The following is a 24469-nucleotide window of genomic DNA, read 5'->3' as shown; positions in this document are numbered from 1 at the left end:
TGTGAGGGGGGAGTGGAATCAAGGGAACTGTAGTCCTTTACATAGTAACCCCACCCACAGCAAGCCCTAGCAAAATGATAACAACGGAGCTGGCCAAGATAATGAAAAATAACTACTCCTGAGTTATGGTGGCATCATATGCAGACACTTCTAGGTATTTTTCTGTGTATTTTTTATAAGCTTGGAAAATCCCTTTAAAGTGAGTACAAATGATTGCACCTGTATTGTGTATCGTAGAGGATCTGACAGTCATGTGAGGGGCAGCCCAAAGCAAAGGTGAGTTGTCTCTTGAACTGGAGCATTGTATAATGTGGGCTGGGGTCGGTTTATGGTCCCAGCTGATAAGTTAACGGACATTAAGTCCTGTGTGCAGTCCTCTTCTGATTCCACAGTTCTCTCTACGGACTTCATTCTCTAACCGCGTAACAGTAGTGTCCCAGTCCTACACCGAAAACAATAACTCTCCGCTAACATTCGTCATCATATTACAACTAAGTCTCTGTTACCTTTCATAGGTGATACTTGCGGCCCTGGGGGAACGTGCACTCCAGCACCTGGACCCCTCCTGTACGGGAAGTTTTCTGGGCTGTACTTCTCAGACAGAACCTGCATGAAACTCCTTCCACAATGTGGTTCCATTTCTGTTTCCTGGAGGAACAATAAGGCGTATTACAAATTGCTCTGAAAAAAGAAACGTTCTGCACTTTACACCTATAAGTTCTAGAAACCTGTCACTCAAGTAACCTCAGTGACACCAGACTTATCTACAACATGTGTGATAACTGCCGCAGCAAAGTGACCTTATCTTAAAGGGTAACTAAACGTTCAACAAACTTCTGACATGTCATAGTGACATGTCAGAAGTTGTGATTGGTGGGGGTCCGAGCACGGAGACCCCGACCAATCACTAAAATTAAGCGGTAGAAGTGCTCGTGTGAGCGCTCAGTCGCTTCGTTTCTGTTCGGCTTTTTCCGGAAATTAATGTACCGGAGTACGGGCTCAATACAAAGTCTATGAGTCCGTATTCTGATACATCGGCTTTCCGAACGAAAGCCGAACAAAAAAGTGTCTGAGCGCTCACACGAGCACTTCTGCCGCTTCATTTTAGTGATTGGTCGGGGTCTCATTGCTCGGACCACCACCAATCAAAACTTGTGTCATAGTGAGATGTCAGAAGTTTGTTGAACGTTTAGTTACCCTTTAAATACAGAAAGGTCAGCGTTTCTTGTAAAATTGGGCAATTTTGAAACAATTTTTTTTCCTTACAGTTGAGTAGAAATGAAGGGAACAAGGTTGTGTTTTACATTATGTTATGCATGCCCAATGACTGTCTCTACCGCCCTCCTCCATGCTCAGGAATGTTTTAACTATCGAGGGAGTACAGTACATGTTTCCTACATTGATTTTTTTTCTTGCTGTATTGAGAATATCTGAGATAAAACATCGGTCTCTACTGAAATGGAAAAACTTCACATGTACATGAATCAGCTCTGAGGTTCCGATTAGATCGGAGTACAGATGTAGTACACCCCAGCTGCTGCACAACCTCTTTTTTTTTGTTGAGTCGGTGACATACATTCCCCTTCTGCAGCTGCTGGGCTTTACACCGTCATAAAACATACACATATATAGGTTTTTCAAAACACACTTAGGCCTGATTCACACGAACGTGTTAAACGTCCGTGGGACGGCCGTTGAAAAAGCGGCCGTCCCACGGACCTATGTAATTCAATGTGGCTGCTCACACAGCCGTTGTTTCAACGGACCGTGTGAAGGGTCCGTGGGAAAATAGGACATGTCCGTTCTTTTCGCGCGTCACACATCCCTCCATAGACTCTCAACTATGATGGAGGCGAGACATCGCGTCCCCGTAGCACTGAGCACGGATGCACCTCGGACGTGAAAAACTATCGTTTTTCACGTCCGAGATGCGCAGCTCTCGTGTGAATCAGGCCTAAATGCGAACCTTAGTAGTCTGAGGGTCTGAATGGAAGTATTCCAGAGTATGGGTGCAGCATGAGAGAGATATACACCTGTTTCAAGTGACCCATATAGTCAATTGTCTCAAATTCAGAGGGCCAGTCCAGCATTACCAACACTGTCCTGCTCTCCCGGTAAGCAACGCTCCAAGTTTAACCCAAAAAATTAAAATTATATATATATCACTTGGGCCACCTTTGGCTGCAAATTCTTAAAAGGTAAAGTAGGCACAAACATATATATTTTTGGTTGTTGAATTAAAAATCAACATTACATGTAAATAAATCTATTTAGTTAAACTGCTATAATTTTTGTAAAACTTTTTTTGGGGCTATCAGCGTGGTTTCTGTTGAGCTTTTTCTTTTGTGATCACTGCGGGTTTCTTTTTGTTATTATTTTTATACACAAAAAAAAAAATCCCCTTTTTTATGATTAAGCTTATAGTTTAAAAAAATGGTAAAAAAAATGCTTTATGCTTTTTTTTAAATCCTATCTAATTGATCTGGTAATCATATAGTGTTAACTTTTTATTTATGTTCAGATATACGGAATTAAATGTCCAATTTAGGGTAATTGGGGCTAGTGCTCTGGCAACGATTGGGGGCATTTATATTCTGCATATTTTTTTGTTTGTCTTTTTTTTCATAGTCTGTCCCTCAAAAGGTCAGAATATACCTTTTTTTTGTTTCACACTATATTTTTCCGCTGTACAGCAGCCCCACAGGGGAAATTATAGTATCAACTGTTAGACCAAGCATCTCCCAGATACTGAAAACCAAACCGGCTGAAAGTATTCCCACTATGTAAAAAGAAAAAGGAAACCCAAAACCGAACCCCAAAATAGAAGACAAACAGTAGAACGGGAAGAAGACATATAGGATGCAACACCAAAAACCAGGAGACTCTCTTATATAACATATGACATTCTTTCTAAATTAATGAGGTGTCATATGCAACAATATCACTACCCCCATCACACAAGAAAACAATACTGGATGAGCAGAATTGAGTGTAAGTTCTTAGTGTGCACTCACCACAAACCAGGTCAGAACTTCACCCCAGGACCACATTATACCATGTAGTGTCACAGCACCGATGATCACTCGGAATTTGTCAGTTGAAGTCTATGCACCTTGTATAGGATTCTGTGGTTGCTATGGAGAACCCAAAACAATGACTTCATGCGCTCCTAGCCCCCCTGTCTGCACAGAGAGTAAACACTGCCTAATGCCTGCCCCCTCCCTTACTATGTCATCAGGACTGATCATACAGATCACATATCAAATAAATGTGCAGCCCTAACCATTGCTATAGTGATCACTTTCCTGCTAGAAACGTTAAATCCTTACTCCGATGACATAACAGACTATTCTCAAGTTCAGAAGATTCTGCAAGATCAGTAAGACTGCAAACAAAGACCCTACAACACGGCTCCTATACCTACATGCATGTGTCCCAGGTAATCTATGCACTTGTGCATTTAATTTAATCACTCAGGAGGGATATAGAAACACATTTTACTGCACTCATAGTGGACTCATTTTACAGCGCTAATAGTGGACTCATTGTACAGCGCTAATAGTGGACTCATTGTACAGCGCTAATAGTGGACTCATTTTACAGCGCTAATAGTGGACTCATTTTACAGCGCTAATAGTGGACTCATTTTACAGCGCTAATAGTGGACTCATTGTACAGCGCTAATAGTGGACTCATTGTACAGCGCTAATAGTGGACTCATTTTACAGCGCTAATAGTGGACTCATTTTACAGCGCTAATAGTGGACTCATTTTACAGCGCTTATAGTGGACTCATTTTACAGCGCTTATAGTGGACTCATTTTACAGCGCTTATAGTGGACTCATTTTACAGCGCTAATAGTGGACTCATTTTACAGCGCTAATAGTGGACTCATTTTACAGCGCTAATAGTGGACTCATTGTACAGCGCTAATAGTGGACTCATTGTACAGCGCTAATAGTGGACTCATTTTACAGCGCTAATAGTGGACTCATTTTACAGCGCTTATAGTGGACTCATTTTACAGCGCTTATAGTGGACTCATTTTACAGCGCTTATAGTGGACTCATTTTACAGCGCTAATAGTGGACTCATTTTACAGCGCTAATAGTGGACTCATTTTACAGCGCTAATAGTGGACTCATTTTACAGCGCTAATAGTGGACTCATTTTACAGCAATAATAGTGGACTCATTTTGCAGCACTAATAGTGGACTCATTTTGCAACACTAATAGTGGACTCATTGTACAGCACTAATAGTGGACTCATTTTACAGCGCTAATAGTGGACTCATTTTACAGCGCTAATAGTGGACTCATTTTACAATGCTAATAGTGGACTCGTTTTACAGCGCTAATAGTGGACTCGTTTTACAGCGCTAATAGTGGACTCGTTTTACAGCGCTAATAGTGGACTCGTTTTACAGCGCTAATAGTGGACTCGTTTTACAGCGCTAATAGTGGACTCGTTTTACAGCACTAATAGTGGACTCGTTTTACAGCACTAATAGTGGACTCATCTTACAGCGCTAATAGTGGACTCATTTTACAGCGCTAATAGTAGACTCATTTTACAGCGCTAATAGTGGACTCATTTTACAGCGCTAATAGTGGACTCATTTTACAGCGCTAATAGTGCACTCATTTTACAGCGCTAATAGTGGACTCATTTTACAGCGCTAATAGTGGACTCATCTTACAGCGCTAATAGTGAACTCATCTTACAGCGCTAATAGTGGACTCATTTTACAGCGCTAATAGTGGACTCATTTTACAGCGCTAATAGTGGACTCATTTTACAGCGCTAATAGTGGACTCATTTTACAGCGCTAATAGTGGACTCATTTTACAGCGCTAATAGTGGACTCATTTTACAGCGCTAATAGTGGACTCATTTTACAGCGCTAATAGTGGACTCATTTTACAGCGCTAATAGTGGACTCATTTTACAACGCTAATAGTGGACTCATTTTACAGCGCTAATAGTGGACTCATTTTACAGCGCTAATAGTGGACTCATTTTACAGCGCTAATAGTGGACTCATTTTACAGCACTAATAGTGGACTCATTTTACAGCGCTAATAGTGGACTCATTTTACAGCGCTAATAGTGGACTCATTTTACAGCGCTAATAGTGGACTCATTTTACAGCGCTAATAGTGGACTCATTTTACAGCGCTAATAGTGGACTCATCTTACAGCGCTAATAGTGGACTCATCTTACAGCACTAATAGCGGACTCATTTTGCAGCACTAATAGTGGACTCATTTTACAGCACTAATAGTGGACTCATTTTACAGCACTAATAGTGGACTCATTGTACAGCACTAATAGTGGACTCATTTTGCAGCACTAATAGTGGACTCATTTTGCAAGACTAAGGGTATGTGCACACACACTAATTACGTCCGTAATTGACGGACGTATTTCGGCCGCAAGTACCGGACCGAACACAGTGCAGGGAGCCGGGCTCCTAGCATCATACTTATGTACGATGCTAGGAGTCCCTGCCTCGCTGCAGGACAACTGTCACGTACTGAAAACATGATTACAGTACGGGACAGTTGTCCTGCAGCGAGGCAGGGACTCCAAGCATCGTACATAAGTATGATGCTTGGAGCCCGGCTCCCTGCACTGTGTTCGGTCCGGTACTTGCGGCCGAAATACGTCCGTAAATTACGGACGTAATTAGTGTGTGTGCACATACCCTAATAGTGGACTCATTTTACAGCACTAATAGTGGACTCATTTTACAGCACTAATAGTGGACTCATTTTACAGCGCTAATAGTGGACTCATTTTACAGCGCTAATAGTGGACTCATTTTACAGCGCTAATAGTGGACTCATTTTACAGCGCTAATAGTGGACTCATTTTACAGCACTAATAGTGGACTCATTTTACAGCACTAATAGTGGACTCATTTTACAGCACTAATAGTAGACTCATTTTACAGCGCTAATAGTGGACTCATTTTACAGCGCTAATAGTGGACTCATTTTACAGCGCTAATAGTGGACTCATTTTACAGCGCTAATAGTGGACTCATTTTACAGCGCTAATAGTGGACTCATTTTACAGCAATAATAGTGGACTCATTTTACAGCAATAATAGTGGACTCATTTTGCAACACTAATAGTGGACTCATTTTGCAACACTAATAGTGGACTCATTGTACAGCACTAATAGTGGACTCATTGTACAGCACTAATAGTGGACTCATTGTACAGCACTAATAGTGGACTCATTTTACAGCACTAATAGTGGACTCATTTTACAGCGCTAATAGTGGACTCATTTTACAATGCTAATAGTGGACTCATTTTACAGCGCTAATAGTGGACTCATTTTACAGCACTAATAGTGGACTCATTTTACAGCACTAATAGTGGACTCATTTTACAGAACTAAAGGCTTATTCACTTGAACAGGTGTCAAATCGGCCGATTAGCATAAGTGCGGTACCTGCTTTCACGGATGCCTTATAGACTAGAGTCTACTGAGGTATACGGGAAAACTGGCAAAAATAGGACATGTCCTATTTTTTCATGGGTCGTTCAAATAGTCCATTAAAAAAAACGGCCGTGTGAAAAGCCCCATAAAAGTACGATTACGTCGTTCGTGTGAATAACTTCTAACAGTGGACTTATTTGACAGCACTAATAGTGGTCCCTATTCCCGCATTAAAATATGTTCTTTCAATTCCTCCAACAGAGGACTCACAAATCACCAATAATTGATTCCACCTAAATAACAAATGAAATACTCCTATCACAAAATACAGGCAGGATAACAAGTATAATACAAAATACAACATCTTTATTAGATACAAAATGAAATACAGAATAGAAAAAGGAGGACAGAATACGGACCAAATGAGGGGGATCAAGGTCTCTATTCTGTCTCGTCTAATTGTTTTCCCTCGACTCTTGTCACTATAGGGGCTGCTGTATTTAATGTTCGGGCACTGGCACTTTGCTGTATTTACCCATGCATTTCTTTCTATAGGAGGTTTTCAGTATTTACGTGTGCGGATCATGCGTTTGTCGTTCCATGTTCTATTTTGTATTTGATCTTGTATCTTATAAAGATGTTATATTTTGCATTATACTGGTCATCCTGCCTATATTTTGTGATAGGAGTATGTTATTTCAATAAAGAACGTGGCCATTGCCAGCAGCCGGGCCCCACAGATATTAGGCTAGGACTCCACAGCGACATGGCATCACCCGCTCACGGCCTTTTAAATGCAGGATTACAGCGATTTCAATGCTTCCCTGCGATAGTCAAAAGATCGATTGTAACTTTTTCCCCATAGGGAGTCATTGAAATGAGGGCGCAATCAATATGGCATAAACGACTGGTACACTTTACAGAGGGGTATCAAAATGGCTCCACCACCGAGTTAAAATATGATGCCATGAGCGCTGTGCAGCCCCCAAAAACAAGATAGGGTACTGTTCGTTGCCCCACATTCCCTACACTAGTTTCTTATGCTGGCCGTGCGCATATATATGTCACAGAGCTCTCAGGTGACGGTTAATATTCGGAATAATTTATAGTAGGGGTACATTATTCTTTATAATACACATCTGCTGCAGAACATTTTTTTAACCAATGGCGCATATTCACATACATGCACGGCACAAAATGCAGCCATTAGCGCATTCTGCCGTGCATGCACGTGAAGGAGATCGTGTGGGCACAAAAGCTGTTCTCCTTCACTCTCCAGCTCTTGACAGACAGTGAAGGAAAGACTGTGTGATCTCGCGAGAGAGATCACACAACACAAGCCGCTCTACAATGTCCGTAGCTGATTGGACAGTATCAGAGCGCTAAGCGTCACGCCCCCCTGCCCTTTACATGGTGCACATGTATGGGCTAGTGAAAGGTTCCCTTTAAAAGTGGTAAGACCCATACATTTGAGGGACTGCGGGCCAAATGGCTTGATGATTCGGGATTGGCAGCTGCTTATCTTATAAGAGAGATCAGGTCCTTGATCAATGATTGTGGCGGTATTGTAATATTTTAAACTATATATTTTAAATGTGATTCTAAAGTCTAGTCCACATCGCGTTTCTGCCTTCCGTCGGAGGTATATGTCGGATTCCCTATGTATACCTCCGACGGAAGGCTGCAACGTACCCAACTATATAGGCGCATAGTGAGATACATCATTGGCCGAACCCCCTGGGAGGAGCGCTAACTGAAGCGTTGTGACTGAGGAAGGTCCTGATGTCATCGTCCATATATAGACCAAGAAGAGGCAGCACTCCAAAATAGAAATCTCAAAAAATGGTTTTATTTACATGTGCAAGGGACACACTGCTCAACGCAGCCTTTGTCAAGCAATAATACACAAGTGTTCTAATGCATTTAAATAGCCCACAGTGGGTGGAGCAAAAACTCGATATTAGCATATCAAACACTAAAATAAAAAGTCTCATGTACCCCAAAATGGTACCAATAGAAACTACAGCTCACCCTGCAAGAAACAAGCCCTCATAACGCTCAATCGACTGAAAAAAAAGTTATGGCTCTCAGAATATGGCGACAAAAACAAAAATTATTATACTGCGAAAGCAACCCAGGAGTTTTTAAAGGCAAAGAAGTGGAATATTCTGCAATGGCCAAGTCAATCACCAGATCTCAACACAATCGAGCATTTCACTTACTTAAGACAAAACTTAAAGAGGCTCTGTCACCAGATTATCAAATCCCTATCTCCTATTGCAGGTGATCGGCGCTGCAATGTAGATAACAGTAACGTTTTTTTTTTTTTAAAAACGATCATTTTTGCCCAAGTTATGAGCAATTTTATATTTATGCAAATGAGCTTTTCAATGGACAACTGGGCATGTTTTCTCGTTTTACCAACTGGGCGTGTATTGTGTTTTTACCAACTGGGCGTTGTGAATAGAAGTGTATGACGCTGACAAATCAGCATCATACACTTCTCATCGTTCCCACCCAGCTTCTTTCACAGCAGACACAGCGTGACGTCACCCACAGGTCATTCAACCTTGTCGTCGGACAAAGAAGATACATCGGCTCCAGGCGTCCAAAAGGTTAATATGCTTGTCTCTAGGGCGTTTGCTATGCTTACCTGCACATGGTGACGCTGCTGCAAATTCAACTGTCCCCTCTGACGCCTGGAGTGGATGTGTCTTCTCTCTTCCGACGCCAAGGTTGAAGGACCTGTGGGTGACGTCACGCTGTGTGTCTGCAGTGAAAGAAGCTGGCTGGGAATGAAGACATCACCCACAGGTCATTCAACCTTGGCGTCGGAAGAGAGAAGACACATCAGCTCCAGGCGTCAGAGGGTACAGTGCAGGGTATGTGCAGGTAAGGATAGCAAACTCCCTAGAGACGAGCATACTAACCTTTTGGACGCCTGGAGCTGCTGTATCTTCTTTGTCCGACGACAATGTTGAAGGACCTGTGGGTGACGTCACGCTGTATTTCTGCAGTGAAAGAAGCTGGGTGGGAACGATGAGAAGTGTATGATGCTGATTCGTCAGCGTCATACACTTCTATTCACAACGCCCAGTTGGTAAAAACACAATACACGCCCAGTTGGTAAAAACACAATACACGCCCAGTTGGTAAAAACACAATACAAGCCCAGTTGGTAAAAACACAATACACGTCCAGTTGGTAAAACGAGATAACACGCCCAGTTGTCCATTGAAAAGCTCATTTGCATAAATATAAAATTGCTCATAACTTGAGCAAAAATGATCGTTTTTAAAAAAAAAACAAAACACTTTGTTGTTATCTACATTGCAGGGCCGATCATATTCAATAGGAGATAGGGATTTGATAATCTGGTGACAGAGCCTCTTTAACTGGTTGCCGACACAGGACGAGTATGCTCGTCCTGAGCAGCGAGCACTTCGCGCATTAGGACGAGCATACTCGTCCTGTGTGACAGCCGTCTGTGCCGTCTCTGTGTGTGCGATCGAGAGCGGGGCAACGGCTGTAATACACAGCCACGGCCCCGCTCTGACAGCGGAGAGGAGAGAAACATCTTCTCTCCGCTGTTAACCCTTTGAACGCCGCGATGACAGCTGATCGCGGCGTTCAAGGAGAGGGGACTGCACATTGATCGCGTCACAGAAAATAACTGTGACGCGATCAAAGCCAACAACTCATATGGCCGGACAGCCCAGGGTCCAGTGAAGGACCCCAGGGCTGTCTGAACATATTTCCTGTTGTTAGGGCATACTGAGGTATGTCCTAACAACTGCCTGTGTACGATCAGTAACAGGCTAATGCACTGGCATACAGATATATGCCAGTACATTGCAGTTACAAAATAAAAATAAAAATGATAAATCCCTTTATGGGATTAAAAAAAAAAGTTAAATGAATGTAAAAAAAAAAATAATGGTAAATAAATAAATAAATAAAAAGTAAATAAAATACACAGAAACACAAATATTTTATAATAAATAAACTTTTTAAAATATAAGTCCCAAAACATGAAATAATATAGACATATTTGGTATCGCCACGACCGTAACAACGTGTACAACAAATTTATATCATTATTTATCATGATCGGTGTATGGTGTAAAAAATAAATATTAAAACTGCAGCAGAACTGCTTTTTTTCTGCATTTTAATCTAATTAAAAATTTATAGAAATTAAACGATAATGTATTTGTACCAAAAAATGGTACGTACATAAAGTACAACTCGTCCCGCAAAAAACAAAGTCTCATACAACTACGTCGTACAAAAAATGAAAGCGTTATGAGCGTCGGGATGCAAAGAGGGAAATTTAAAAAAAATTGCTCTGTCCTCAAGGCTAAAATTGGCCGTGTCCTTAAGGGGTTAAGGCAGAAAGAGCCACAAACAAGCAACAACTGAAGACGCCGCAGTAAAGGCCGGGCAAAGCATCACAAAGGAGGAAACCCAGCGTGTGGTGATGTTCATGGGTTCCAGGCTTCAGGCAGACATTGCCTGCAAAGGATTCTCTACAAAGTATTAGAAAAACCATTTTATTTGTGGAAATGTTAATTTGTCCAATTACTTCTGAGCCCCTGAAATGAGGCGGCTGTGTAGAAAAATGGTTGCAATTCCTAAACGTTTCACAGGATATTTTTGTTCAACCCCTTGAATTAAACCTGAAAGTCTACACTTCAATTGCATCTCAGTTGTTTCATTTCAAATCCAATGTGGTGATAGCAGAGGCCAAATCATGAAGATTGTGTCACTGCCCAAATAACTCTGGACCTAACTGTATATGGACAGTGATGTCAGGAGCTTTGTGCCGTATACATTTAACATATACCTGTGACGGATGCCATACAGTGGCATCAGTCACCCATAGGCTACAATGTGAAAAAAAACATATACCATGCGGTATACTTTTCTTGCGAGATCCCTCAGGATGGAATAGTGTAGTCTACTATGCTATTCCATCCTTCATTAAAAAAAAAGGTCTATAGACGTAACCTATCCCACTCTTTTGGTCTACATCGGCCTACTGGAGCCCTAAAGACACGTTTAGAGTGCGCATTAGTAGCTTTCCTGACGTACACGCTAAACTTAGAGCAAAAACACGATGTAATGTATATGGTTTGTATAATGGTTACTGTAGGGTGATGCTGTGTCCTTCCACATCAGATTGTATTTTCGTTTTGTGTTTTTCTTGTCTTAAAAAAAAACAGAAAAACGGTCTTATAAAAAAAAAAAAATTACATTTCTGCATGAGAAGCATCCAGTATTGTATCTGTGTTTGTATCCGTTGTTTAAAATCCATTAAACCAACAGAAGAAACAATCAGTGTCCCCCACCCAGACTCTGCCATTCATGTGAGGAAATGCGCATTAGCAAGTAAAACCAGTTTGGTGGTTTTAACAATTTTAAATACGGTTGTTAAATGGCAACCTCTGACACGTGCTAAACAACAGCAATCGTTTAAGGCTCTGTTCACATCTGCGTCATGGCTTCTGTTTATAACAGAAGCCACAACGCAATGCCAGAATGTCACACAATGGATACCATGACCACCCTTATATCACACGTGGTCTCCGAGCTAGTGGACAGAGTCTAACTGCACACATAGAAGAGGAGAATCCTGCTCTCCTCTATCTATCTAATATATTAAATCAACAGCAACATGGAGGACATTATACAGAAGTAATTATACAGTATCGTTAATGTGTAAGTATAAGACAGAACATAAGGATCTAACAGGATCCCTATGCGCTGAGTAAATGAATGGAGAGGAGTGCGTGATGCTGATTGGTCAGCGTCATACACTCCCCTGTACAACGCCCACTTGGTCTAAAGTAAAAATACGCCCACTTGGACATTAAGCAACTCATTAGCATAAATCTAAAAACGCTAATAAAGTGGTAAAAATAGATCGTTTTTGAAAATAAAAAGCATTACTGTCACCTACATTATAGCGCCGATCTCCTTATGTAGGAGATACGGCACTTATAATCTGGTGACAGAACCTCTTTAAGGAGAGGAAAAATAAGTAATGTGAACAGTTAGGTGGGGGGGGGGAGCCTCATAAGTAGAGAAAGAGGCATTTTTCATTAATAAGATATATTACAAAGTTTATTATATACGCTTGAACTATTGATTTATGTAAAGTTTGTTGAAAAGTTAGTGACCATTTAAGAAAGCATGGAATATGTGAAAAAAACAATACTCAGCAGAGCCTAGGCACCAGTGTCAACTTCAATTCTTTGGGTCCATCAGAGGAAAGGATTGAGGGCCCACCATCCATCTTTACAAAAATATGTGCACATCCACTTTTATTGCAAAGTAAACATCTTATTATCACCACACATATCATCAATATGGTCAAATAGGTTATTTGTGTATTAGCCCAAAATAAATAGACCCTAGCGGCAAATGATCAATTCCAAAATCACCTCCAAATGGGGTTATATTCTGCTGAAACTTTGAAAGTAAATTTTTGTGCCAGAGTCTTGATGCATCAAGGTATCTTCTGTTCTGGTACTCTTGTGGTCCAATTAAACCTCTTAGGCACTAAGACAGGGGTCTCAAACACGCATGCGGCCCCTGAGACTGTCATATGCGGCCCCGGAGGCTGTCATCTGAGGCGCGCGGGGCACAGTAGCTCCCTCGGGAGAGGAGAGAGCAGGCCGAAAGAGGAGTGCATCGGCACTCCTTCATGACATCCCAGAACAAAGCTTATACTAGGACTCTGAGGAAGCCACTGACATCACTGTCCATATATGGACAGTGATGTCATGAGCAGAGCTGGAGTCCCAGTCAGAGCGATAGAAGCGGCTCTGCTCCAGGACTCTGGCTGCGGAAGCCCTTGACATCACTGTCTATATATGGCTTGTGTGAGGACGCTGTGGCCGTCTGAAACGCGTAGGCAGCGTATATACCTTTTCATCCACCTTTGCACTTGGATATGCATCCTCAATTTTAAAGATTTTTTCAAATAAAATTGGAATTTAGTTTCCTTTTAAAAAACTCCTCAATTTTGTGGCGCTGGATCCTTTCTCTGTTTCTCTGTTTGTTCCATTGACCGTGTGCCGACACGAGGATCCGGGCGCAGCAAGCAACGTGATTCTGCTGAAGGTGAGCTGTAGGATACCTCCCATATATATTTTCTAGTATTGTTATAGTAATGTAATATTATAGTAATGTAGTATTGTTATAGTAACGAAGTATTGTTATAGTAATGTAGTAGTGTTATAGTAATGTAGTATTGTTATAGTAATGTAATATTATAGTAATGTAGTATTGTTATAGTAATGTAGTATTGTTATAGTAATGTAGTGTTATTATAGTAATATAGTAGTATTATTACAGTAATATAGTAGTATTATAGTAATGTAGTATTATTATAGTAATGTAGTATTGCTATAGTAATGTAGTATTATAGTAATGTAGTATTGTTATAGTAATGTAGTATTATTATAGTAATGTAGTATTGTTATAGTAATGTAGTATTATTATAGTAATGTCGTATTGTTATAGTAATGTAGTATTATTATAGTAATGTAGTATTATTATAGTAATGTATATTGTTATAGTAATGTAGTATTATAGTAATGTAGTATTATTATAGTAATGTAGCATTGTTATAGTAATGTAGTATTGTTATAGTAATGTAGTATTATTATAGTAATGTAGTATTGTTATAGTAATGTAGTATTATTATAGTAATGTAGTATTGTTATAGTAATGTAGTATTATTATAGTAATGTAGTATTGTTATAGTAATGTAGTATTAGTATAGTAATGTAGTATTATTATAGTAATGTAGTATTATTATAGTAACGTAGTATTATTATAGTAATGTAGTATTGTTATAGTAATGTAGTATTGTTATAGTAATGTATATTGTTATAGTAATGTAGTATTATAGTAATGTAGTATTGTTATAGTAATGTAGTATTATTATAGTAATGTAGTATTGTTATAGTAATGTAGTATTGTTATAGTACTGTAGTATTGTTATATTAATGTAGTATTATTATAGTAATGTAGTATTGTTATAGTAATGTAGTATTATTATAGTAATGTAGTATTGTTATAGTAATGTAGTATTAGTATAGTAATGTAGTATTATTATAGTAATGTAGTATTATAGTAACGTAGTATTGTTATATTAATGTAGTATTATTATAGTAATGTAGTATTGTTATAGTAATGTAGTAGTTATAGTAATGTAGTGTTATAGTAATGTAGTATTATTATAGTAATGTAGTATTGTTATAATAATGTAATATTATAGTAATGTAGTATTATTATTATAGTAATGTAGTATTGTTATAGTCATTTAGTAATGTAGTATTGTTATATTAAAGTAGTATTATTATAGTAATGTAGTATTGTCATAGTAATATAGCATTATAGTAATGTAGTATTATTATAGTAATGTAGTATTATAGTAATGTAGTATTGTCATAGTAATGTAGTATTGTCATAGTAATGTAGTATTATAGTAATGTAGTATTGTTATATTAAAGTAGTATTATTATAGTAATGTAGTATTGTCATAGTAATATAGTATTATGGTAATGTAGTATTATTATAGTAATGTAATATTATAGTAATGTAGTATTGCTATAGTAATGTAGTGTTATTATAGTAATGTAGTATTGTTATAGTAATGTAGTATTATAGTAATGTAGTATTGTTATAGTAATGTAGTATTATTATTATAGTAATGTAGTATTGTCATAGTAATGTAGTATTGTTATAATAATGTAATATTATAGTAATGTAGTATTATTATTATAGTAATGTAGTATTGTCATAGTAATGTAGTATTGTTATAGTAATTTAGTATTATAGTAATGTAGTATTGTTATATTAAAGTAGTATTATTATAGTAATGTAGTATTGTCATAGTAATATAGTATTATAGTAATGTAGTATTATTATAGTAATGTAGTATTATAGTAATGTAGTATTGTCATAGTAATGTAGTATTGTCATAGTAATGTAGTATTGTTATATTAAAGTAGTATTATTATAGTAATGTAGTATTGTCATAGTAATATAGTATTATGGTAATGTAGTATTATTATAGTAATGTAATATTATAGTAATGTAGTATTGCTATAGTAATGTAGTGTTATTATAGTAATGTAGTATTGTTATAGTAATGTAGTATTATTATAGTAATGTAGTATTGTTATAGTAATGTAGTATTATTATAGTAATGTAGTATTGTTATAGTAATGTAGTATTATAGTAATGTAGTATTGTTATATTAAAGTAGTATTATTATAGTAATGTAGTATTGTCATAGTAATATAGTATTATAGTAATGTAGTATTGTCATAGTAATGTAGTATTGTCATAGTAATGTAGTATTATAGTAATGTAGTATTGTTATATTAAAGTAGTATTATTATAGTAATGTAGTATTGTCATAGTAATATAGTATTATGGTAATGTAGTATTATTATAGTAATGTAATATTATAGTAATGTAGTATTGCTATAGTAATGTAGTGTTATTATAGTAATGTAGTATTGTTATAGTAATGTAGTATTATAGTAATGTAGTATTGTTATAGTAATGTAGTATTGTTATAGTAATGTAGTAGTGTTATTATGGTAATGTATATTGTTATATTAATGTAGTATTATCATAGTAATGTAATATTATAGTAATTTAGTAATGTAGTACTGTTATAGTAATGTCGTATTTTTATAGTAATGTAGTATTGTTATATTAATGTAGTATTGTTATAGTAATGTAGTAATGTAGTATTATTATAGTAATGTAGTATTGTTATAGTAATGTAGTATTATTATAGTAATGTAGTATTGCTATAATAATGTAGTATTGTTATAGTAATGTAGTATTATTATAGTAATGTAGTATTGCTATAGTAATGTAGTATTATTATAGTAATGTAGTATTGTTATAGTAATGTAGTATTGTTATAATAATGTAGTATTGTTATAGTAATGTAGTATTATTATAGTAATGTAGTATTGCTATAGTAATGTAGTATTATTATAGTAATGTAGTATTATTATAGTAACGTAGTATTATAGTAATGTAGTCTTATTATAGTAATGTAGCATTATAGTAATGTAGTATTATAGTAATGTAGTATTGTTATAGTAATGTAGTATTGTTATAGTAATGTAGTATTATTATAGTAATGTAGTATTGTTTTTTTTTTTTTAATCAGTTCAATTTTATTCAACAAACTTCACATTTTTACAGGTCATTGTACTTTCACATGCAGTGTATAAGCAAATTACAACAGACCCAAGTATTTATATCCAACCAAACATTCCCTTCCCCCCAACTCCCCCTTGTATCCCCCCAGCCGGTCTTCTCGATACCACTTTATCAATCCTTTCTCCTTCTCTTCCCCTTTTCCATTCCCCATCTTACGCCTGCTCCCCGTATGTACCCCACCTTCAGTAGTCTTATACCTGAACTTGTGACCGTATTGCCATCAACTCCACAGAAGCATATCCAGATTGATCAATCCACCTGGCCCATTGTTTCTCAAACTTGACCTTGGACCCCCTCTTGGAGTATATCCTATATTCCATTAGAACCTGTGAGTTAAGTGCCCCTATGATTTCTTGTTTTGAGGGTGGCTCCGCATCCAGCCAGTGCTTTGCTATTCCTTTCCTAAGTTGATATAGTATTTTAGCGATTGCCAACCCTGACATCCTATCCCCCACCAAATCTCCAACATACCCTAGCAGCATTACCACAGGATCCCATGGAACCTGTACCTCAAACACTCTCCACACCAGCTCCAATATTTCCGTCCACAGAATCCCCAACCTCCCGCATGTCCAGAACATATGGAGGATGTCTGCTTTTTCCTCCGGGCACCTAGGGCACTTGGCATCTGCTCTTAATCCCATTTGTTTCAGCACCCACGGGGTCCTATACACCCTATGTATCAGAAACAACTGCGATCTTCGTTGTGCTACATTAATGGACAAAGTACATGTTGCCGCCAATACTGCCTCCCAGTGGTCCGTCGCAATAGGACCCACATCCCTCTCCCATATAGCTTTCACTGGTGCCATAGGATCCCCCAGATGTTCTACCAATAACCTGCGATAAACCAATGAAATTAATCCTTTTGACGTTACTGCTTTTGCAATATGTTCCAACACTCCCGCGGCATGTATTGTCATGTCTACACTGGCCGCCTGTGTCTGCACAGCGTGCCGAATCTGCAGGTACTGATAGAACATGCGGGAGTCCAGCTGAAACCCCTCCCTTATTTGCTGAAAGGATTTGAGTATGCCTCCTTCGTACAACTGACTCAATCGTATTATGCCTAGCTGCTCCCACCCCTGCATCCCTTCCAATTTACCCAATTCCCCCAAATAAGCATTCCTCCAGAGCGGTGTATATTTAGTGCACTCTCCTATCCCCAGCAATTGTTTGCACTGCCACCACACCTTGTGTATGAGAAGCAGAGTGGGTCTGGTACTCGCCATTCGTTTATAACTGTGCACTTCCAGTCCTACCAACGGGTTCTCCCCCCCCCCCCCCCCCAGATATGATAGGATGCGCGCACTGGACCCCCATGTCTCTTCCTGCTCCCACCCCCAGAAATGCTGACATTGGGCAGCTAAATAATACACCCAAGCATTGGGCACAGCCAGGCCCCCCTCCTCTTTAGGCAGTTGTAATTTCTCCAGTTTAATCCTAGGTACCCCCTTCTTCCATACTAGGTCCCTAAAAAGGTTGTGCAACCTCCTGAACCAATATTTGGGGATCCATACCGGGGAGTTATGTAGGACATACAGCACCTGGGGCATAAGGATCATTTTAATCAGATTTGTCCTACCCAGAGCCGATAGCGGTAACTTATTCCACGCCTCTACTTTGGCTTTTATCGTTATTAACAGTGGCATTACATTAAGGGACATATAATCCTGTACCTTTGCCGTCACCCTAACCCCCAAATACTTAAACTCCGTGACCACCGGTATCTCCACCTCCTCCTCCCCAGTCTGGATACCCCCCGGGTCCATGAGCATTAGAGCCGATTTTGACCAATTAATGAGCAATCCCGAATATTTCCCGAACCGCTTAATTAGGGCCATCACTAACGGTAGTGTACGCTCGGTATCCGCCATGAATATCAGCATATCGTCTGCGTATAATGCAATTCGTTCCTCCACCCCCCCATATCTCAACCCCTGAATATGTTCATGTTGTCTCACTGCACACGCCAAGGGTTCCACCGCCAACGCAAACAACAATGGGGACAATGGACATCCCTGACGCGTTCCCCGCTCCAGCGCAAACCGGTCCGATAGCACCCCATTCACCCTTATCTTTGCTGTCGGGGCTACGTATAACAACTTTACCCATTTTATGTAATTAGGGCCAAACCCCATTTTCTCCAGAACTGACCACAGATATTTCCATTCCACGCAATCGAATGCTTTAGCCGCGTCTAATGACAGAATGGCTCTCCCCCCATGATTGTCCGGTCGAACTTGTAAATTCAAGAACAGCCGTCTCAGATTCACCGCCGTCGATTTGGATGGCATAAAGCCGGCCTGATCTCCATGTACCACCCCAGCCACTACCTTAGCTAGTCTAAGCGCCAATACTTTTGCTATGATTTTGATATCCGCCGTCAGTAGAGAAACTGGTCTATAGGAACCCGGGAGCTGAGGATCTTTCCCCTCTTTAGGCAGAACTACAATAGTTGCTTCGTACATTGTTTCCGGGAGCCGCCCCCTATCAAAACTATCCAAAAGAGTGGCCAATAACTGCGGTACAAGCTCCTCCCCATATTCCTTAAAAACTTCCACCGGAAGACCATCCGGCCCCGGCGCCTTTTCACTGGCTAGTATCCCTATGGCTGCCTGGAGCTCCTCCAGAGATATGGGCTCCTCCAATGTCCCTCTTTCCTCCCCTCCCAACCTGGGAAGGTCTATCTCCCCTATATACTCTTCCAGCTGTTGAGGTGTGTGCTCCGCCCTAGAGGCATACAAATCTGAGTAAAACTGCTGAAAAACTTTTAAAATCTGTCCTGTATCCGTCTCCGACTTCCCCCCCTCCCCCTTAATAGTGTGTATGTAATTATTCTCCCTCTGAGCCTGCGCCATCCTTGCCAACAGCCGTCCAGTGGTTTCCCCCTCCTCATAATATTGGCGTTTTAAAAACATCCTTTTGTTATCTGCCCTCTCCAACTGATGCTGTTTTAACAACCGCTGCGCCTCCACCCAATGCTTCAGTGTGTCTGGTGTGTTATCTGCTATATGTAATCTTTCTGTCTCTGTTACCCTTTCCAACAGCGCTTCCCCTAATTGTCTAGACCGTGTTTTTACTGCCGAAATGTGCTGGATGAACACCCCTCTCAGCCACGCCTTCATCGCGTCCCACAGTATCTCTTGCGGTACCGTTCCTGAATTGAACTGAAAGTACTCCTTTATGAGGTCTAAAATTTGTTTATGATCTATCAACTTCAACCAAAAGGCATTGAGTTTCCAGCACCCTTGCCCCCGCCCTGTCCTCCCCTCCGTCTCTACCTTCATTAACAAAGGAGAATGATCCGACAACGCTCTTTGCAAATATTCTATCTGGGCTACAAAGGGTACCGCTGCCGGTGAGCACAAGATTAGGTCTATCCTGGATAAAGACTGATACGTGGAAGACGCACAAGAATACTGAAAGCTATTTGGATGTTTATCCCTCCATATGTCCCGCCAACCCATTTCAGCAACAAGATGGCCAAACGCTGTTAAACCTCCCCCTGTCATGCCGAATTTATCCATATTAGTATTCAATACCGCGTTAAAATCCCCCATCACTAGCAACGGTACCTCCGGGTATCTCGCCAGTTCCTCCACCACTTTCTTGATATATCCGCTAGAAAATGGAGGGGGGACATACAACACCACTAACACACAATTCCAATGATACATCGTACAGTGTACCCCCACATACCGCCCCTCCCCATCCTGGAAGGAGTCGTGACATATAAATGGCACCGCCCTATGTATGAGAAGACTCACCCCCCTTGAATATGTAGTATGGTAAGAATGAAAGCTATGGCCTACCCAAGCCCTATGCATCATGGAGACTGAATCCCTAGTCATATGTGTCTCCTGTAGTCCTATCACCCTCGACTCCTTCTTCCTAATAAAATCAAATACCGCCTGTCGTTTTCTGGCTTCCCGCAGGCCCCATACATTCCAGGACAAACAATTAAGTGATCCCATCATCCCTCAACATATCCCTACACATCCCATCCTGTTCTCGTAGTTTTACATATCCGACCGGCTGGGTCCTCTTTCCCTCCCTCCCCTCCCCTCCCCTCCCCCCCCTGTAACCTCCCCCGTAAACCGACCCCTTTCCAAGGGTTGGGGCGACAGAACGTATCTGCCATTACCCATAACAAGCGTCGGCAGGCTAACTCCGCCCACCGTACATTCAACAATACCATAACTCGTTATTCACGTTTCCCGTGTAACTGACCATCCCTCCCGCTGCCTTTTCCTTGCAAATAACCAACCATCCCTTCAACATATCGGTACCCCTCAATGTCCATAAACACATTCCTCCTCTTCCGGTCTTCCGCGTTCACCGCAACAATGCCCTCCAACTCCAAGTCCAAACATGACCAGGAACCCTCAATGCCATATCTTGCAACTTTTTACGACACCTGGTTCAGTCCCGCATCCCCAGCCTCTTTTTATCAGCCGGTCAGTTCCGGATCAGCGCCGTCCTTCTGCCTCCGCCGGTCTCAGCTGACTTTCATGGCTATCCAACCATCTAACCGCTTCTCTCGGTGTCTCGAAAAAGGAAGTTGTGCCCAACGCCACCACTCTCAGGCGGGCAGGATACATCATTGAATATTGCACTTGTAACGCCCTTAAGCGTCTCTTTATATCCATAAACTGTGATCGTTTCCGTTGTACTTCCATAGAGAAATCCGGGAAAAAGGACACTTTCACCCCATTAAAGGAGATGTCTTGACGTTCTCTAGCTTTCCTCAGGATCTTGTCTCTATCCTTGTAATGTAAAATCTTTATCAGCACCGGTCTCGGCGGCCTTCCCGGAGGGCCGGGTCTGGTCGGCACCCTGTACGCTCTCTCCACCGCAAATAAAGGGGTCAATTCCTTTCTGCCAAATGTGTCTATCAGCCACTTTTCAAAGAAATCATCCGGATTCGCTCCCTCCACTCTTTCTGGAACTCCCACTAGGCGAACGTTATTCCGTCTCAGCCGATTCTCCATGTCGTCTGTCTTAGCCAGCAATGTCGCCACTACCTGCGAATGTGCTTGTACATCCTGCTTTATGTGAGGAATCGCGTCCTCCATGTCTGAGACTCTCCCCTCCACGGCAGTGGTGCGTTCCGCTACTTTTTGCAGATCATTCCTGAGCAGCAAAATGTCCTCCTTCAATCCACCCATCTGGCTTGCTAAGGTATTAAGGACCATAGAATTTTGCTTCACCGCTGCCAAAATGTCCTTTAAGGAGGGTTCCTCCTTCCTTGCTCCACTTTTCCCTCCAGCACCTGGCTGATCCTGCATGGCGCCACTCATCTCCTCCTCCTCCTCCTCACTTCTCATGTCCCCCGCCAAAGGAGAGTACCTGGATCCATAAGATGAGCCTCCAGCTGCCTGATCTCCAGCCGACTTTCGCTGCTGTGCAGCTGCCCCCCCTGCTCTCGGCGTGCGGGCGAACCTCTCCAGCTTCTCCACTATTTCCTGCCGGAGGCCTCTATTGCGGCCCTCCTTCTCCTCGGCGCCATCTTGAGCGCGGGACCCGGGACTCGCTGGCGGCGACTTCTGCTTCTTTGAGCGCGTCATTATGGACGGGCACTCGTGTTCCTCCACCTCTAGACTCTGGTAGGACCCTGGGGACACTGTTTTCCCCGAATTTTACGGGATATATGGACCTTATAGGATGAATACAGCAGGAGCTCCGGTCAAACACGTCCTCTCACATTCACCGCTAGGCCACGCCCCCAATGTAGTATTGTTATAGTAATGTAGTATTATTATAGTAATGTAGTGTTATTATAGTAATGTAGTATTGTTCTAGTAATGCAGTATTATTATAGTAATGTAGTATTGTTATAGTAATGTAGTATTATAGTAATGTAGTGTTATTATAGTAATGTAGTATTATTATAGTAATGTAGTATTGTTATAGTAATGTAGTATTATTATAGTAATGTAGTGTTATTATAGTAATGTAGTGTTATTATAGTAATGTAGCATTATAGTAATGTAGTATTATTATAGTAATGTAGTGTTATTATAGTAATGTAGTATTAATATAGTAATGTAGTATTATTATAGTAATGTAGTGTTATTATAGTAATGTAGTATTATTATAGTAATGTAGTATTGTTATAGTAATGTAGCATTATAGTAATGTAGTATTATTATAGTAATGTAGTGTTATTATAGTAATGTAGTATTAATATAGTAATGTAGTATTATTATAGTAATGTAGCATTATAGTAATGTAGTATTGTTATAGTAATGTAGTATTGTTATATTAATGTAGTATTATTATAGTAATGTAGTATTGTTATAGTAATGTAGTATTATTATAGTAATGTAGTATTATTATAGTAATGTAGTATTCTTATAGTAATGTAGTATTATTATAGTAATGTAGTATTGTTATAGTAATGTAGTATTATTATAGTAATGTAGTATTATTATAGTAATGTAGTATTGTTATAGTAATGTAGTATTATTATAGTAATGTAGTATTATTATAGTAATGTAGTATTATTATAGTAATGTAGTATTGTTATAGTAATGTAGTATTATTATAGTAATGTAGTATTGTTATAGTAATGTAGTATTGTTATAGTAATGTAGTATTATTATAGTAATGTAGTATTATTATAGTAATGTAGTATTATTATAGTAATGTAGTATTATTATAGCAATGTAGTATTATAGTAATGTAGTATTATTATAGTAATGTAGTGTTATTATAGTAATGTAGTATTATTATAGTAATGTAGCATTATAGTAATGTAGTATTATTATAGTAATGTAGTATTGTTATATTAATGTAGTATTATTATAGTAATGTAGTATTGTTATAGTAATGTAGTATTATAGTAATGTAGTATTATTATAGTAATGTAGTATTGTTATAGTAATGTAGTATTATTATAGTAATGTAGTATTGTTATAGTAATGTAGTATTGTTATAGTAATGTAGTATTATTATAGTAATGTAGTATTATTATAGTAATGTAGCATTATAGTAATGTAGTATTATTATAGTAATGTAGTATTATTATAGCAATGTAGTATTATAGTAATGTAGTATTATTATAGTAATGTAGTATTGTTATATTAATGTCGTATTATTATAGTAATGTAGTATTGTTATAGTAATGTAGTATTAATATAGTAATGTAGTATTGTTATAGTAATGTAGTATTGTTATAGTAATGTAGTATTGTTATAGTAATGTAGTATTATTATAGTAATGTAGTATTATTATAGTAATGTAGTATTGTTATAGTAATGTAGTATTATTATAGTAATGTAGTATTATTATAGTAATGTAGCATTATAGTAATGTAGTATTATTATAGTAATGTAGCATTATAGTAATGTAGTATTATTATAGTAATGTAGTATTATAGTAATGTAGTATTATTATAGTAATGTAGTATTGTTATAGTAGAATAACTAATTGATTAACAATAATTTTGTATTGTATCAAATGTGAAAGAAAATGCGGCCCGTCAACTTCACTTTTTTTCTATGTGCGGCCCATTTACCCGGCCGAGTTTAAGACCCTGCACTAAGACATCTTGAGGAAGTAAAACTTTGGACCCAGCATATTAAAATGTAAAGGGGTTGTCTGGTTCAAAAAACTCATGCTCATCTACCCGAATAGGGCATCCTGAGTTAATGGATGGAAGTCCCTTGTCTGGGACCTCCATCAATTATCCGGAGCATAGGGCATCCTCTCTGGACAACCTGACATGTCCATGCATTATAGACA

At 39.2% G+C, this 24469-nt stretch overlaps 1 protein-coding gene across 4 annotated transcripts in view; it reads right to left on the bottom strand.

The window, feature by feature from the left end:
* Positions 1–24469, bottom strand: part of TBCEL (tubulin folding cofactor E like) — a 49984-nt gene that overhangs the window by 23496 nt on the left and 2019 nt on the right. For 3 of the 4 annotated variants that reach the window (XM_075840110.1, XM_075840112.1, XM_075840111.1), the window contains one exon: positions 507–648. In XM_075840110.1, coding sequence (XP_075696225.1) covers positions 507–648 — 142 coding nt within the window. Of the gene's footprint in view, positions 1–506; positions 649–3014; positions 3072–24469 lie in introns of those variants that run through there. The other variant, XM_075840109.1, reaches the window with a different exon arrangement.

This window comes from Rhinoderma darwinii, chromosome 10, assembly GCF_050947455.1.
Source record: "Rhinoderma darwinii isolate aRhiDar2 chromosome 10, aRhiDar2.hap1, whole genome shotgun sequence".
In the NCBI taxonomy this organism is placed as follows: domain Eukaryota; kingdom Metazoa; phylum Chordata; class Amphibia; order Anura; family Rhinodermatidae; genus Rhinoderma; species Rhinoderma darwinii.
Note: the sequence above shows the minus strand (reverse complement) of the source record. Positions and strands in the feature narration are given on the sequence as shown.